Here is an 18710-nt window from a genome sequence, read left to right as displayed (position 1 = left end):
CATTTTGAAAAACGCTAATCCTATTTTAAAGATAACTGTTTGATTATACTGTAACTCATGCAATGTGTTTCTAACTAGCTTTATTTTAGGGGGAGCGATGTAGCTACACAAGACAGTCACAGACAAGTAGAGCAGAAAGCAAATAAGAATATTGTGAGCCATCCTGCTTATAGAACCTTTTTCTATCATTAATGTGTTCTGTACAATCCTTCAAAGAGTGCAGCTTAGTAGATTTCCTAATAGTTTTTTTTTTTCCGATTGGGAAAAAGTCATCTAACAGGAAATTTCTTAGCTTGTATATAGCATGTGCTGATTATCATTCTTTGACTGCTTTGGGTTTCTCCTGCTTTTAAACCAGCATTTAAATGGACCATTTGATTAATCATTTGTATACCAACTGTAATCCTCCCAAATTTCCTTTCTGAGTTGTACATACTGTAAAAGACAATTATGTCGCCACAGATTAAATAGGCGAATTAAAACAGAATAGAGGCTTAATTTGACCTGTGATTTTGCTCTCCTTCCCTTTAGTGAAGCGTGTGCCACTCCAGCAAATAAATGAAGTCATCCATGACAGCTTGTGATGAATTGCCGTATTTATACTGTATATTTTAATAGCCTCACACTAATTTAAATTGAGCACAGAGTAAATTATAATTCAGTCACTTGACTGCTTAGATTTAACTTGACAACTCATCCTTATTTGTCCTGGAGGTGTAGCGGAGAGCAGCGGAAATGCACTCAGGTGTTTCAGTTTCTCACTTAACCCTTTCTCCGTGAAATGCTTCGTGTGCACCTCCTCTCCCGTTGGAGGAATTCAGCTCTTCCTAAGGAGAAAAAATAAGAATAATGAAGACTCAGGGAGTCCACACTTCCCGTGCACTTCAAAAAGAAAATTAGTATTTGCCATGCTTTTTTCCATGGCTTTCAAATAAGGCATCGGACTTATTTTTAGCAGTTTAAAAGCTCACTCACAGGAATGCCCAGGGGAAGGAGAATTAACCTTCTACCTAGAGTGCCAAGTCTCCCAGAAAATAGAGGAGCATTGCAATAGAGTTATTTTGAGGCAAATTTTACTTTCCCTCTTAAGTTCCAGAAATTACTTTACTCACTTTTGCACCATTACGGAATTGCCACGATTCTGGACCATAGCAAACACCCAGAATGGTCAAGACCCAATAGAATGCAGTGGATTGGCCCTGCAAATACAGTATTACTTGCTACATTTTAGGTCATTGTGGTACTTTTATTTATTCTGCTGTTTATGTCTTTGGTTTTAAATTCATTTGTAGAAACCAAGCAATCCACTTCCTTCCTGTCTAGAAACAGCTTCTGATTTAGAGGATTATGGTCGTAAGGAGCACTTTAATTAAATCTCACATCACTTAATGGGCATTTCTGTGAGTAGAACCTGTGGTGGGTGCTGGGTGTGTGTGTGTGGGGGGGGACCAGAGAGAGATGCCCAGGATTCAGCCCTTGCCCTTGCAGGCCTTACAACCACTCTGCTCTGTAGGCCTGTGGTTTTACGAAGTGAAGCATGAATGCCAAGGCAGAGTGGGATAAGGAGAAATACCAAGGGCCATACCTAGAAATGAATTCTGCTAGAGGGCTTTGGGGCTCGCTTCATGGAGGTGGTGGCAGCATTCAAGCTCAGTCTAAAAGATAGAAAAGGTTTTACAATGGGGTGCCTATGTGGCTCAATTGGTTAAGCGTCCTACTCTTGATTTTGGCTCAGATCATGATCTCACGGTTTGTGAGATCAAGTCCCACATCGGGCTGTGCACTGAGTGTGAAGCCTACTTAAGATTCTCTCTCCCCTCCCTCTGCCTTTGCTCACACACATGTGCACTCTCTCTCTGAAAAAAAAAGAAAAGAAAAGAAAAAAGAAATATAATTACCTGCTGTGGAATGGAGTGAGGAAACACAACTCAAGTGGAGGGATCATCAAGACCAGAAGTGAGGAAAGCACAGGATATGTATGTGGACTCCTGTAAAAGCACCTAGTTTCTACATTGGTGGTAGGGTGGCGAGCATAGCTGCCTTCCAGTTCATCTGGTTTCACAGGAGGATTGGCTTTGTGCTGAGGAGGAGTGGGAAAAGGAGTCAGAATAACTAGGTTGTGGAAGAATTCTTTGAATGTCATGCTAGAGTTATGTTAATATTATGCTAGGATATGGGAACCTAATTGAGGCTCTTGATCAAGGGAATGATGTGTTTATAGCCAGTAGTTTGGGGTTAATTGTAAGGTGTTGGCTGGCCATGGTGAATCCTGGCATTTCTGGGTTGGGGGGCCTGGAGATGCAGTGTATCTTAGTAGTCATGCTGAGTACTGAATAAATGGCATTTTTGAAACCTTAGATAAGTGTTTCTCAACCTTACTGTGGAGTAGAACACAAAAAAATATTAACATGTGGGCCCAACCCAAGATTGATTCTAGTATTCTAGGGTAAGGTCTGTGCACGAGGATTTGTTCAGTGTGCCCTCATATATTTATATAAAAGTAATGATAACGTGAGGCCAGGGTTGAGAACCACTACTCTAAGGTAAATAACAAGTTCATTCCTTTTAGCAGTTCTTGAGGGTAAAAGATTCTCTGTACTTGACATAGTGGTGTGAAGAGCTCTGCTATTTTATGGCATGGAATTGAAACAACACTAGATGAATTAATTTTGTCGCTAGTTTTATATAGGAACAAAAATGTAAGTGAATATTGTTGGCAAATGACTATTGATCGGGAGAAACGTTTAAATGTTTCTTGGCAGTTTTGTGTTACACTTACAATCAGGTTTAGTGAGAGCTTTTATAAATAACCCTAAAGCAAACTCTTGATAGAAACTGGCCATGCCTTTTTTCCCCTTCCCTTTCCCCCTCCTCAGATGGATGTCAGCACTATAAAATGTATGTTTTAGAATTATCCTTTTCTTTCCCTGCTCTGTCAGCAGTTTGCAATTCATAATTTATGGGGGTTTTTTCCCAGTATGAGTGTATATATATATTCTGCAGTCATAACACAAAATATAGTTCAGTATTAGATGGTATATAACTGCACTATCATGGTAATCGTGAATGTTAAGCTTTTATCTAGAACTGTCTGGAGTCAGAAACTCTGCCACACATCTTAAAAATTGCCTTTCACCTATTTTATTCTCAGCACTGCCTTTTTTAAGTAAAAACAATTTCCCTTGAATTGGCTTCACTGAACTGTTAAGTAAAATTTGAGCAGTTTATGGTCTCCTTTCTTAAGCAAGTGTTTGAAATAAACTAGAATTTATTCTAGGTAAGTTTGTAAATTGTTTTACATTTCTGTGTCATGAATCTGACTCAGTGGTTGATGGGTTAAGGAAAACCATAAGCCACCACAGGACGTTCTAAAAAGTGCCCAGTCTTCCTGGTTGGGGAGGGACCTTGACATTGCCAGGCTATGTGGCTTCTTAGAACCTTGGTTTCCTCCTTGAAAAGAAGAGAATTAGATGAAGTCTTTCTGTGGGTCCCTCAAGCTCTGGCATTTTTTTAACAGTATTAGCAAAGAAATGTGACTGAAGAATATAAAGATATGATATATTTTTAAAACTCCTTATTTCTCTCATAACTAAAGAGCCTTCTTTATCATTTTTATTCATCATCCTTTTTGCTTTTTGCCTTGTGTCTGAGTTACAAGACAGTTTTTTTAAAATGGTTTCAGGGTCATTCCTTTCTTCCTCTTCTGGAAATAACCAATGTGGCCAAAATAGAGTGTATAAATTAAGGGTGTTATAACTTAACTGACTTTTAAAGCCATTAATACTGACCTTTGAGACCTGGCTTTCTCCTTGGTCCCATCAATCACTTCTATACCACCTCCCCCAATACAAAGGGTTAGGCAGATGTGGATACAGTTTATATTCCTGGGGGTTATGGTGGTGGAGAGGAGAAAGGGGCAATGAATAGAGGAAACACCATATTTTTTCTCTTTATATTTCATAGTGCGTACAGCTATATTTAATTCAAAGGTGAATATATGTGTGAATGTTGATTCCTTTCTGTATTTAGGTCATACTGCTAGATATTACACTGGAACTTCAGAAGCAAATTATGTCTGAGTTGGAAATTCTTTATAAGGTAATTTTTTCTTGGTCATTTTCTTTTTACAAAGCATCTTATGGTATTGACTTGTAGGTGTGTGGTGTTGTGTTTTTTTTTAACTGTTTTTGTCTTATTTTTGTTACAGTGTGATTCATCATATATCATAGGGTTTTATGGTGCCTTTTTCGTAGAAAACAGGATTTCAATATGTACAGAATTCATGGATGGTGAGTTTTCCCTATTATAATACTTTGAAAATGACTTGGGAAGTAGAGTGCTTTAAAACCTGGTTCTGATATAGATGTCAAGTAGAATTAAAAAATAATTAAAATATACCAATAGTGACCTCCTTTATACTCTAAAACATCTAGTGTTAGAAGTTCCCGATGTTACATATTTACAGCTGAGCTATAGTTTCAAAATGTAATTTCATTTACTTTTATTGAAAATTTAAATAGAACAGATTAAATGCTGGCCTAATCGGTGGTTTGATATTTGATTCTTCCGTACAATCTGTCTTTACTTGCAAAACAGATGTTCTGTTCTTTTAATGTTTCAATAGCCAAAACAGATTTTCTTTTAAAGAAATCTATTAACCCAATGTCCTGTGTCTTTTAGAAAGAAATCGGTTCTTAATTGCAAGATAAGAAATTGTTTTTCAACACAGCTGTTTAGCCAAGATGTGTTTAGTTTTCTTTGGACTCTAGCCCTTTCCTTTCATCTGTATTTTTCATTCATTTCTATGTGGTAACTCTTTCTTGATCTGAATGTTATGGCAAAATGTAGATTTCTTGGTCTCCTATTCCTGAAATAATGTCATCATTGTTATTTACCCATTTTAAATCAAAGAAGTCTTTGGATTTTATATATTCAGTTTTTAGTTTCTAACCCATTAAAACGCAACATTTTTTTAAAGTTTACTTATTTATTTTGAGAGAGTGAGAGAGTATACCTGCTCATGACAATGGGGGGTTGGGAGGGAGGGGGGGGGCGGAGAGAGAGAGAGAGAGAGAGAATCCCAGGCAGGCTCTGCACTGTCAGCATGGAGTCCATCATGAGGCTCGAACTCAGAACTCTGAGATCATGACCTGAGCCGAAATCAAGAGTCAGATGCTTAACTGAGCCACTCAGGTGCCCTTCAGCATTTTCTTTTTTACATACTTAGTTTATTTGGGGGATTGTTAGTATGTAACTAAGGTAACTAGTTTATGCCTTGTAGGATGTTTTCAGAAGCTAACATTAGTAGCTTGATACTATAATAAGGTATATAATGTTTTCTAAATTATTTCGATAAAACATGTATTATTTGAGATGGCATATTTAATCACCATAAAATCACCATTTTGATGTATAGAGTTCATTGGTTTTGAGTATTTTCACAAGGCTGTACAAGCTCATCATCACTAATTCTAAAACATTTTTATCACCCCAGAAACAAACTCATTAGCCATTAGGAGCCACTCGCTTTTCCCTCTTTCCTCTAGTCCATGGCAACTGCCAGTCTACTTTCTGTGTTCAGAGTTCCTTATTTTCAACTTTTCATATAAATGGAATCATGCAGGGTGTGGGATTTGTGTTTGGCTTTTTATTTTATTTAAAAAATTTTTTTAATGTTCATTAATTTTTTTGAGAGAGCCTGCGCAAGCAGGGAAGGGGCAGAGAGAGAGGGAATCTGAAACAGGCTCCACGCTGTGAGCGCAGAGCCCGAGATGAGGCTTGAACCCATAGACTGAGACCATGACCTGAGCCGATGTCAGACCCTCAACCAACTGAGCCACCCAGGAGCCCTGTGCCTTCTTACACTTAGCGTAATGTTGTCAAAGTTTCCATGCTGTAGCATTTATCAGTACTTCCTTTTTATGGCTGAATAATAATCCATTGTGTGGACATACCACATTTTATTTACTCATTTAGCAGTTGATGGGCATTTGAGATGTTTCACTTTTGAGCTATTATGAGTAATGCTGTTTTGTATGTTTGTATGCAGGTTTTTTGTGGGGATATATGTTTTCAGTTCTCTTGAGTATATACCTAGGGGTCAACTTGCTCACTTGTGTGACAACTCTGTATAGTTCTTTTGAGGAACTGCCAAACCATTCCATTCTGTTTCACACCCGTTTGCATTCATAGCTGCCAACACTTGTTATTGTGTATCTTTTTTATTATAGCCTGTGAGAAATAGTATCTCTTAGTTTTGGTTTAGATTTCCCAATGGCTAATGACTGACAATATTTCCATGTGTTTGTTGGCCATTTGTATATCTTTCTGGGAGAAGTGTGTATTCAAATCTTTTGTCTATTTTGACATGGGTTACTTGTGTTTTTATTGTTGAGTTGTAAGAATTGTGTGTGTATTCTGGATACTAGTTATCTTACCAGATGTATGATTTGCAAATATTTTCTTCCATTCTGAGCTGTCTTTTCATTTTCTTGATAGTGTCCTATGAAACACAAAAGGTTTTTATTTTAATGTTTATTGAGAGAGAGCGCGCGAGAGCGAACGCGTGAATGGGGGAGGGGCAGAGAGAGAGGGAGACACAGAATCCAGAGTAGGATCCAGGGTCCAAGCTTCAGCACAGAGCCCGACATGGGGCCCGAGCTCACGAACCATCAGATCATGACCTGAACTGAGGTTGGACACTTAACCAACGGAGCCACCCAGGCGTCCTTGAAGCATAAAAGTTTTAAAATTTGATGAAGTTCAGCTCATCTGTTTTTTCTTTGGGGGCTTGTGCTTTAGATGTCATATATAAGAAACTATTATATAATCCAAAGTCATGAAAGTTTATATACCTCTTTTCTTCTAAGAGTTTTATAATTTTCATTCCTACATTTAAGTTCTTGATCTGAGTTCATTTTTGTATATGATAGAGTCCAAATCCATTCTTTTTCATGTCAATATCCAGTTGTTCTAGCACCATTTGTTATAAAGATTATTCTTTCCCGTTGAATTTTCTTGGCACTCTTGTCAGAAATTTATTGACCATGAAATGCATTTCTGGACTCCCAGTTCTATTTCATTGATCTATTTGCCCATCCTTGTGGCAATACCAGACTGTGCTTGCTTACTTTTTTTTATTGTATAATGTTTATTTATTTATTTTTGAGAGGTAGCACAAGCAGAGAAGGAGCATAGAGAGAGAGGGAAGAGACACAGAATCCGAAGCAGGCTCCAGGCTCTGAGCTGTCAACTCAGGGCCCGATGTGGAGCTCAAACTCAACGAACTGGGAGATCATGACCTGAGCCACAGTCAGACACGTAACAGACTAAGCCACTCAGTCGTCCTGTACTTTTACTTTTTTATTCTGTGTTACTTTAGCTTTGTAGTAAGTTTTGAAATTAAGAAGTGTGAGTACTCCAACTTTATTCTTTTTTAAGATTGTTTTAGCCATTCTGGGTCCCTTGCATTTTCATGTGAATTTTACAGTCAGCCTTCCAAATTTGCACATACATTAAAAATTCGGCCAAGATACTGATACAGATTGCAGTGAATCTGTAGATCAATCTGGGGAGTACTGCCATCCTAACAATATTAAGTCTTATACTTCATGAACACAAAATATCTTTCCATTGATTTAGATCCTTTTTAATTTTTTTCAGTGATATTTTGTAGTCTCTGGTATTCAAGTTTTGCAGTTCTTTTGTTAACATTTATTCATAAATATTTTTTCAATACTATTGCAAATTGAAAATTTAATTTCAATTTTGGATTATTCATTGCTAGTGTATAGAAATATAAATGATTTTTATATATTGATCTTGTATCCTGCTGCGTTGCAGGATAAATTTGTTAAACTTGTTTCTCAATCCTAAAAGTTTTTCGTTGTTTCCTTAGAATTTTCTATATAGATCGTCATCTGCAAATAGACATAGTTTTACTTCTTCTTTCCAATCCGGATGCTTTTAATTTCTTTTCCTTGCTTAATTACCCCGGCTGAAACCTTCAGTACCATGTCAAATAGAAGTGGTTTGAACAGACACCTTTCTTTTTCTCCTGATCTTAGATGGAAAGCTTTTAGTTTTTCACGATTAAGTGTGACATTAGTTGTGGGGTTTTAGTAGATGTCTGTTATCAGGTTGTCAAAATCTGCTTCTCTTCCAAGTTTGTTGAGTATTTTTAAAAAAATTTTTTAATGTTTTATTTATTTCTGAGAGAGAGAGACAGCATGAGCAAGGGAGGGTCAGAGAGAGAGGGAGATACAGAATCTGAAGCAAGCTCCAGGCTCTGAGCTAGCTGTCAGCACAGAGCCCAACGCAGGGCTCGAACCCACAAGCCATGAGATCATGACCTGAGCCAAAGTCAGACGCTTAACTGACTGAACCACCCAGGCGCCCCTGTTGAGTATTTTTATCATGAAAGTGCATTAGATTTTGTCAGGTGGCTTTTCTGTGTTGAAGTGATCATGATTTTAAAATCCATTTTTCCATAATTCCATAATTAAATCCAATATTCCAGAAGTGTTATATTAATTGACTTTTGCATCTTGAACCAATTTTGTATTCGTGAGATAATTCCAATTGGTCATGATGTATAATGCTTTTTATAAATGACTGGATTCAGTTTGCTGGTATCTTTTTGAGGATTTTTACACTTATATTCTTAAAAAATATTGGTCTATAGTTTTCTTTTCTTGTAATGTCCTTGTCTGGTTGTGGTATCAGGATAATTCTGACCTCAAAGGGGTTGGAGAGTATTTTTTCCTCTTCTAGTTTTTGGAATAGTTTATGATGGATCAATGTTAGTTTTTCTTTAAACATTAGGTAGAATTCGCCAATGAAGCCATCTGGTCCTGGGGTTTTCTTTGTGAGTTGTTTTTATGGTCAAGTGGCATCTGTTGCCAGTTATCAGGAGAAATCCAAGCACTTCTGCCCACTGCAGCTTAGTTTGGAGTTGCCAAGGAAAGCAGAGTGCAGTGAGGCACTGGAGTTAACAGTGCTTCACCTAAGAAAAAGAGACACAGCAGGGTCAGCGTGGGAGTATCAGTTCCCTGTGGCCAACAGCAGATCCTTCCTGGCAGCCGGACTGGGGCCCTTGGCCTACACACACTCCTCATGCTACTGCAAAAGGATCCTCTACCCCGCCCTACCCCTGTGATGTCAAAAGTGCTGAAAGCTGGGGACATGCCTGAAGGCCATTGACACACGTGCTTAAGCAGGACAAAGGAGTACACACTGAGTCCGAAACAGGGGAAAACATAGTCCAGAAAATAGTCCAGAACATAGCGGTAAGCCCAGCACAGGCTATGTGGGCTCTTTATCTGCTGGTGAGCAAGTGTTCCAGACCCAGGGCCCATTCAGACCGGGTTCAAAGAACAGTGCACCTAAGACTGTCTTTCCCAACAGTACTTCTTAATTGTAGTATGTAACACATGTAACATATTATTTACCAGACTACCCATTTTTAAGTGTGTAGTTCGTAACTCGTAAGTACATTCACATTGCTCTGTAACCCATGCCACCGTTAATCTCCAGAACTCTTTGCCCATTAAACAGTACTCAAACATTTGAGACTCTGTACCCATTAAACAGTAATGTTGCCTCTCAACCCCAGCCCTTGATAACTAACATTCTGATATTTTGTCTGCATGAATTGGACTACTCTGGGTACCTCATTTCAGTGGAATCATACAGTACGTGTCTTTCTGGGACTGGCTTATTTCACTTTGCATAATGTCCTCAAGGTTCGTCCATGCTGTGGTATGTGTCAGAATTTTTTCCTTTTTAAGACTGAATAATATTTGTGAGTAGTTTTTTGATTACCAATCTCTACTAATTATAGGTAGTTATAGGTTTATTCAGAATATGTTTTGATAGTAGCTTTCTAAAACTTTGTCCATTTCATTTGGGTTATCTGATTTGTTGAAATACAGTTGTTCCTAGTATTCCTTTATAATCATTTTTATTTCTGTAGAGTTGGTATCATATTTCCAACCTTCATTTCAGATTTTAGTAATTTGAGTCTTCTCTCTTTCTTTTTTTTTTTTTTTTTTTTTTTGCCAGTGTAGCTAAAAGTTGGTCAGTTTATCTTTTTCAAAGAACTAACTTTTAGTTTCTTTGATTTTTCTCTACTGTTTTTCTCTGCTTTAATACTTATTTATTCTTCTACTAGCTTTGGGTTTAGTTTGCTCTTCTTTTTCTAGTTTTTTAGGGTGCAAAGGGAAGATACTGATTTGAGATCTTTATTTATTGTAGCCATTTGCAGCTATACATTTCCCTCTAAGTACTGCTTTAGCTGCATCCTAGAAGTTTTGGTATGTTTTGTTTTCATTTTCATTTATTTTAAAGTATTTTCTAATTCTGCACAAAGGAGACATCCTTGCAGTTTCTTTTTTGACCCATTTTCTGTTAGGAGTATGTCATTTTCCACATTGAATCTGTTGTTAATATCTAATGTTACTAATATTGATTATCCTAGTGTTGATTTCTAATGAACCTATATCTATGAACTAATATTCCTTTGAAGTCAGAGAACATACTTTGCATGACTTCAGTTCTTTTAAACTTATTGAGGTTTGTTTGATGGCCTAATACTGTCTACTCCTGAGAATGATTCACATATACCTGAGAAGAGTATATTCTGCTCTTGTTGGGTTAGATTTTCCTTAGATGTCTGTTAGGTCTAATTCATTTACAGTGTTATTTAAGTATTTTATTTCCTTGTTGATCTTCAGTTTAGTTCTATTTATTATTGAAAGTGGGATATTGAAGGGATGCCTAGGCTCAGTTGGTTGAGTATCCACCTTTACCTCGGGTCATGATCTCGTAGTTCATGGATTTGAGCCCCGTGTCAGGCTCTGTGCTGACGCCTCGGAGCCTGGAGCCTGCTTCAGATTCTGTGTCTCCCTCTCTCTCTGCCCCAACACCTCTCTCTCTCTTTCTCTCTCTTTCTCTCCTTCTCTCTCTCTCAAAAGTAAATAAACATTAAAAAAAATTTTTTTAAGAAAATGGGATATTGAAATCTCCAACTAATATTTTTTGTTTGTGTATTTCTCTTTCAATTCTGTAAATTTATGCTTCATATATTTTGGCATTCTGTTGTTAGGTGCATATATGTTTGTAATAGTTACATCTTCACAGTAGACTGACTCTTCAATTATTACAAAATGTGTGTCTAATTACTATATTTGTTTAAAAGTCTGTTTTGTCTAATATCATCCCAGCCCCAGCCCCATTGCTTTTTATTTGCTTGTTCTTTTTTTTTTTTTTTTTTAACAAGTAGTTTATTGTCAAGTTGGTTTCCATACTTATTTGCTTGTTCTATATTTTGCCACTGTTCTGCCTTCAACCTACTTGGGTCTTTGGATCCAAAGTGCATCTCTTGTAGGCATCATAGAGTTGGATCATTTTTTAATCCATTCTGCCAATCTGTCAGTGTTTAATTCATTTACATTTAATATAATTGCCAGCAATATCTGCCATTTTACTACTTGTTTTCTTTAGTTGTGTTCTTTTATGTTCCTCTGTTCATTCATTACTGCTTTCTTTTTGTTAGATATTTTTTAATGTTTTGTTTACATTCTCGTGATTTTTTTTACTATATTTTTTGAGTTATAGTTTTGCTTTTCTTAGAGATTACAATTAACATCTTAACTTGTAACAACTTAGTTCAGATTAATATCATCTTTTTTCAAGTCTATAAAATTGTTGCTCCTATATAGCTCCATTCTGTCCCCCTTCTTTGTGCTATTACTGTCATTTAAGTTACATCTTTATAAGTTGTGTACTTAATAATGCAGTTATACTTATTGCTTTATGTAGTTCTCTCTTTTTTCTCTTTTCTTAAGTTTATTTCCTTTTTCTTTTTTCTTTTCTTTCTTTCTTTTTTTTTTTTTTTTTTTTTTTTTTTTTTTTTTTTTTTTTTTTTTTNATGTCCTGAGCTGAAATCAAGAGGCAGACACTCAACCAATTGAGACACCCAGATGCCCCTATAGTTTTCTTTCAAATCAGACAGGAGAAAAAGAGATACAAAAATACATTTATCCAGTCGTTTATATTTACCTATATAGTAACCTTCACCAGTATCCTTTATTTCTGTGTGTGGATTTGAGTTACTATGTAGTAACTTTCCTCTGAAATTCCTTCAGTCTGAAGGACTCCTTTTAATTTCTTATACGGTAGGTCAGTTATTGGTGAATTCCCTCAGTTTTTGTTGATTTGAGAGTGTCTTCACTTTTGTACTATAATTTTGCTGGATATAGAGATTTTGATCAATAGTCTTTTTCTTTCAGCTATTTGAATATGCCATCCCATTGCCTTTGATCTGCATGGTTCTGTTAATATTTTTGAGAATTTCTTGTAATTAACATATTATTTTTCTTTTGGCTCTCAAGACTCTCTTTCATCTTTGTCTGTGGACAGTTTCTTGATATATCTAGGTGTTAGTCTTTTTACTTGTTTTGGAGTTTATTGCATGTCTTGAATGTGTAAATTAATGGTTTTATCAAATTTGGGAAATTTTTGGCTGTTACTTCTTCACATATTTTTTCTGCATCTTTCCTTCTCTTTCAGGTTTCCTGTAATATGATATGCTTGATGGTGTCTTAACAGTCTCTGAGAATGTGTTCATTTTTCTTTCTTCTTCTTTTCCTTCTATTCCTCAGACTGGATAATCTCAATTGACCTATATTTATATTCCCTGATTCTTTTCTCAACTCCAGGATTTATTATTATTTTTTTTCAAATTATTTTTATAGTTTATTCATTTTTGAGACAGAGAGAGACAGAGCATGAGTGGGGGAGGGGCAGAGAGAGAGGGAGACACAGACTCTGAAGCAGGCTCCAGGCTCTGAGCTGTCTGCACAGAACCTGATGCGGGGCTCAAACCCACAAACTGCGAGATCATGACCTGAGCCAAAGTCGGAGGCTTAACCAACTGAGCCACCCAGGCGCCCCCAGGATTTATTATTTTTTATGTATGTATGTATGTATGTATGTATCTATGTATGTGTTTGTGTATGTATGTGTATGTATATATACATACAAATGTATGTATAACTTATATACACATACCTGTTTGTGTGTGTATGTATGTGTGTAGGTGTATACTTTCTGTTTCTTTATTAATAGCCTTTATTTGGGGAGACATTATCATCATACTTTAGTTCCTTACATGGTTTCCCAGGGTGTTTCTTAAATAACTGATTAAAGATTTTTTTCTAGTAAGTCCAACATCTGAGCTTTTGTATGTATAGTTTCTGTTGATTGCTTTTATTCTTGTGTATGGGTCATACTTTTTTGGTTTTGTTACTGAGAACTGGACATTTAATTTTATTTTTTAAATAGTGATTCTTTTTTATTTTTTTTCTTTGTTTTTGAGAGAGAGAAAGAATCCAAAGCAGGCCCCAGGCTCTAAGCTGTTAGCCCAAAGCCTAAAGTGGGGCTCCAACTTGCTGACCACAGGTCACAACTGAGTCACCCAGCTGCCCTGAAAACTGGACATTTTAAATTAAATACTTTGTTAACACTGGAAATCAGATTCTCTCCCCTCCCCAGAGTGTATTGTTGCTAAGTTTAGTGACTTTTCTGAACTATTCTGTAATGTTTCCACCTTCAGTGTATGGCCACCAAAGCCTCTTTTCAGTTAGCTTACAAGTCAGCTAATGATTGGACAGAGATTTCCTTAAATGCTTGGAGTAATAAGTGTCCTTGTCTTTGCTGAGGGGTCGTTCCATGTGTTTTTGGGGTACACCTTCAACACTCACCCAGGCAGTTGGTAACTTTGTCCTAGTTTTTGCTTCCTGCTTACATAGAGGTTCCTGGTCAGCCCCAGTACATGCTCAGAGCCACTCTCAGAGCCTTCCTAAGCATGCACATGGCCTTCCCCATACACATATCCTAGATTGCCAAGAATACGATAGAATTGTTAAAAGCCTCTATGGACACAGCATTTCCTATATTTCCTCTTTAAGAAATTTGTTTAACTAGTTGTTTACCCCAGCTGTTATCCGCCGTCTCAGTCAGTTGCAAAGTTAATCAGTTATTTCTAATTGTTTTCAACAAATGCCCCAAAGAAGACTTTGTGTACTAGGCAACCTATAAGTCAGGTTGAATAAAGACAACATTGCCAGAAGGGTCTTCCAGGGAAACCACCAGACAAAAAGTAAACTTTCCTGAGAACGTGGATTTGAAGGAGCACCAACTCAATCCTACCTGTACCGTGCTTCCCTGACTGCTGTGTTCCCTGGCATTGCAGGCAGCTCCTTCTCAAGGCTTCAGTGAAGCTGGAGAGGAGGCCCTGGGAACAGGGCAGCTTAAAATGCCACAAACCATCAATAAATGATTTTTGGGTTGCTGCAGTCCCTTTCATTTCCAGAGTTCTGAAAAGATGGATTCTGACAATTTTTGCCTATTTCTTTATTGCTTTTGTGGAGAAGAGAATCTCTGTCATTTTTGCTAATGTCACCTTTTAGTTACATTTTTATACTTTTTTTAAAAATTTCATTTTATTTTAATTCCAGTATAGTTAACATACGTGTTTTATTGGTTTCAGGTGTATAATATAGTGATTAAAAAATTCCATACATTACCTGGTGCTCATCACAACTGCACTCCTTAATCCCCATCACCTACTTCACCCATCCCCCAACCACCTCCCCTCTAGTAACCATCACTTTGTTCTCTACAGCTAAGATTCTGTTTCTTGGCTTTTTTTTTCTCTCTCTTTTTCCCCTTGCTCATTTGTTTTGTTTCTTAAATTCTACCTATGAGTGAAATCATAGGGTATTTGTCTTTCTCTGACTGTCTTATTTCACTTAGCATTGTACTCTCTAGCTCCATCTATATTGTTGTGAATGGCAAGATTTTATTCCTTCTTATGGCTGAATAGTATTCCTCTGTGTGTGTGTGTGTGTGTGTGTGTGTGTACACATATGTATACATTTGGTCTTTTTTCATGATATGACTATTGTTGATAATGCTGCTATAAACATAGGGGTGCATATATCTTTTCAAGTTAGCCTTTTTATTTTGTTTGGGTAGATACTCAGCAGTGGAATTACTGGATCATATGGTAATTCTGTTTTTAATTTTTTTTTGAGGAAACTCCATACTGTGTTCCACAGTGGCCCTACCAATTTGCATTCCCACCAACAGTGCAAGAGGGTTCCTTTTTCTCTACAACCTCACCCACACTTGGTGTTTCTTGTGCCATTGATTTTAGCCATTCTGACAGGTGTGAGGTATTATCTCATTGTAGTTTTGGTTTGCAGTTCCCTGATTGTGACATTGAGCATCCTTTCATGTGTCTGTTGGCCATCTGGATGTCTTCTTTTGAGAGATGTCTGTTCATGTCTTCTGCCCATTTTTAATTGGGTTATTTGTTTCTTGGGTGTTGATTTGTATAAGTTCTTTATATATTTTCTGTACTGACCTTTTTTTGGATATGTCATTTGCAGATATTTGCAAATATCTTCTGTAGGTCGCCTTCCAGTTTTATTGATTGTTTCCTTCACTATGCAGAAACTTTTTATTTTGATGTAGTCCCAGCAGTTTATTTTTGCTTTTATTTCTCTTACATCAGGGGACATATCTAGAAAAATGTTGCTATGACCAATGTCAGAGACTTTACTGCCTGTGTTCTAGGACTTATGTGGTTTCAGGTCTCACAGTGAAGTGTTTAATTCATTTTGAATTTATTTTTGTGTATGGTATAAGGAAGTGATCCAGTTTCTTTTGCATGTTACTGTCCAGTTTTGTTGAAGAGACGGTCTTTTTCCCATTGGTTATTCTTCCCTGCTTTGTCAAAGATTAATTGATCATATAATTGTGTGTTTATTTCTGGGTTTTCTATTCTGTTCTATTTTGATGCCAGTACCATACTGCTTTGGTTACTACAGCTTTGTAATACAACTTTAATTGTGGTACCTCCAGCCTTTTTTTTTTTTTTTAGTCAAAATTGCTTTAGATTTGGGGTCTTTCATGGTTGCACATACATTTTAGGATTTTTTTTGCGCTAGTTTTGTGACAAATTTTGTTGGTATTTTGCTAAGGATTGCATTAAATCTGTAGATTGCTTTCTTAATTACTTTCGCAATATTTGTTCTTCCAACTCATGAGCATGGAATGTCTTACACACAGAACATTCTCCAGAATAGATCACATATTAGGCCACAAAACAAGTCTCAACAAATTAAAAAAGATCATGCATCTTTTCTGACTACAATGTTATGAAACTAGAAATCAACCACAAGAAAAAATCTGGAAAGACCATAAATACAGGGAGGTTAAATAATTTATGCTACTAAACAATAAATTGATCAACTAAGAAATCAAAGAAGAAGTCTAAGGCACATGGAAACAAATGAAAATGAAAACACAGTGGTCCAAAACCTTTGGGATGCAACAAAAGTGGTTCTAAGAGGGAAGTTTTAGCAATATAGGCCTGCCTCAAGAAGTAAAAGGAAGTCTCAAACAGCTTAACCTTACATCTAAAGGAACTAGAAAAAAAAACCGCAAACAAAACCCAAAACTAGCAGAAGGAAGCAAATACAACTGTAAAAAAAAAAAAAAAAAAGCAATAGAACTAGAACAAATAAATGAAAACAGGAGCTGGTTCTTTAAAAATATAAACAAAATTCCTAAACCTCTAGCCAGTCTCATCAAAAAACAAAGTGCAAGGATTCAAATAAATAAAATTACAAATGAAAGAGGAGAAAAAACAACCAACACCACAGAATACAATTGTAAGAGAACACTGTGAAAAACCTAGAGTAAATGGATAAATCTTTAGAAACATATAACCTACCAAAGCTGTAGCAGAAAGAAAAAAAGAACTTGAGTAACCAGTTACTGGCAAGGAGATTGAATCAGTAATCAGAAATCTCCCAGTGAACAAAAGTCCAGGACCAGACAGCTTCACAAGCAAATTCTACCAAACATTTAAAGAAGAGGTAAATATAAACTCCCAAAATTGAAACAGGAAGAAATAGAAAATTTGAACAGGCCCATAATCAGTGAAGAAATCAAATTAGTAATAAAAAATCTCCCAAAAAGCAAGAGTCCAGGGCCAGATGGCTTTCCAGGGGAATTCTACCAAACATTTAAGAAAGAGTTAACACCTATTCTCTTGAAGCTATTCCAAAAAAATAGAAATGGAAAGAAAACTACCAAACTCTTTCTGTGAAGCCAGCATTACCTTGATTCTGAAACCAGATAGAGACCCCACTGAAAAGGAGAACTATAGACCAATTTCCCTGATGAATATGGATGCAAAAATCCTCAACAAGATATTAGCCAACTGGTCCCAACAATACGTTAAAAAATTTTTTTTTACCATAACCAAGTAGAATTTATACCTGGGATGCACGGCTGGTTCAGTATCCGTAAAACAATCAATGTGATTCATCATATCAATAAAAGAAAGGATAAGAACTACATGATCCTCTCAATAGATGCAGAGAAAGCATTTGACAAAATACAGCATCCTTTCTCAATAAAAGCCCTTAAAAAGCAGGGATAGAAGGATCATACCTCAAGATCATAAAAGCCATATGTGAAATACCCACTGCTAATATCATCCTCAATGGGGAAAAACTGAGAGCTTTCCCCTTAGGTCAGGAACAACACAAAGAAATAAAAGGCATCCAGATTGGCCAAGAAGCGGTCAAACTTTAACTCTTCACAGATGACATGATACTCTATATGGAAAACCCAAGAGATTCCACCAAAAAACTGCTAGAACTGATCCATGAATTCAGCAAAGTGGCAGGATATAAAATCAGTGCACAGAAATCAATTACATTCCTATACTAACTATGAAGCAACAGAAAGGTAAATCAAGGAATCGATCCCATTTATAATTGCACCAAAACCCATAAAATACCTAGGAATAAACTTAAACAAAGAGGTGAAAAATCTATACACTGAGAAGTATAGCAAGCTTATGAAAGAAATTGAAGAAGACACCAAAATAATGGAAAAATATTCCATGCTCATGGATTGCAAGAACAAACAATGCAAAAATGTCAGTACTACCCAAAGCAATCTACATATTCAAAGCAGTGACTATCAAAATAACACGAGTATCTTCACAGCACTAGAACAGGCAATCTTAAAATTTGTATGGAACCAGAAAAGACCCCAAATGGCCAAAGCAATCTTGAAAAAGGAAAGCAAAGCAGGAGGCATCACAATCCCGGACTTCAAGATGTTTTACAAAGCTGTAATCATCAAGACAGTATGGTACTGGCACAAGAACAGACACTTAGATCAATGGAACAGAATAGAGAACCCAGAATAGAGAACCCAATGGACCCACAAACGTATGGCCAACTCATCTTTGACAAAGCAGGAAAAATACCCAATGGAATAAAGACAGTCTCTTCAGCAAGTAGTGCTGTGAAAACTGGACAGTGACATGCAGAAAAAGGAACCTGGACCACTTTCTTACACCATACACAAAGATAAGCTCAAAGTGGATGAAAGACCTAAATGTAAGGCAGGAAGCCATCAAAATCCTCGAGGAGACAGCAGGCAAGAACTTCTTTGAACTTGGCTGCAGCAACTTCTTACTCAACACATCTCCAGAGGCAAGGGAAACAAAAGCAAAAATGAACCATTGGGACCTAATCAAAACAAAAAGCTTCTGCACAGAGAAGGAGATAAATGGCAACTGACAGAATAGGAGAAGATATTTGCAAATGACATATCAG

General features: G+C 36.6%; 1 protein-coding gene across 2 annotated transcripts in view; it reads left to right on the top strand.

Moving 5' to 3' along the window:
* The window catches only part of MAP2K5 (mitogen-activated protein kinase kinase 5), a 269836-nt gene that overhangs the window by 89366 nt on the left and 161760 nt on the right, over positions 1-18710 (top strand). For both annotated transcript variants that reach the window (XM_039220044.1, XM_039220036.1), the window contains exons 10-11: positions 4030-4098; positions 4208-4289. In XM_039220044.1, coding sequence (XP_039075975.1) covers positions 4030-4098; positions 4208-4289 — 151 coding nt within the window. The remainder of the gene's footprint in view (positions 1-4029; positions 4099-4207; positions 4290-18710) is intronic.

Source organism: Hyaena hyaena, unplaced genomic scaffold, assembly GCF_003009895.1.
Source record: "Hyaena hyaena isolate Hyena2069 unplaced genomic scaffold, ASM300989v1 scaffold_15, whole genome shotgun sequence".
In the NCBI taxonomy this organism is placed as follows: Eukaryota; Metazoa; Chordata; class Mammalia; order Carnivora; family Hyaenidae; genus Hyaena; species Hyaena hyaena.
The sequence above is the reverse complement of the archived record's forward strand: the minus strand, read 5'-3'. Positions and strand labels throughout refer to the sequence as shown.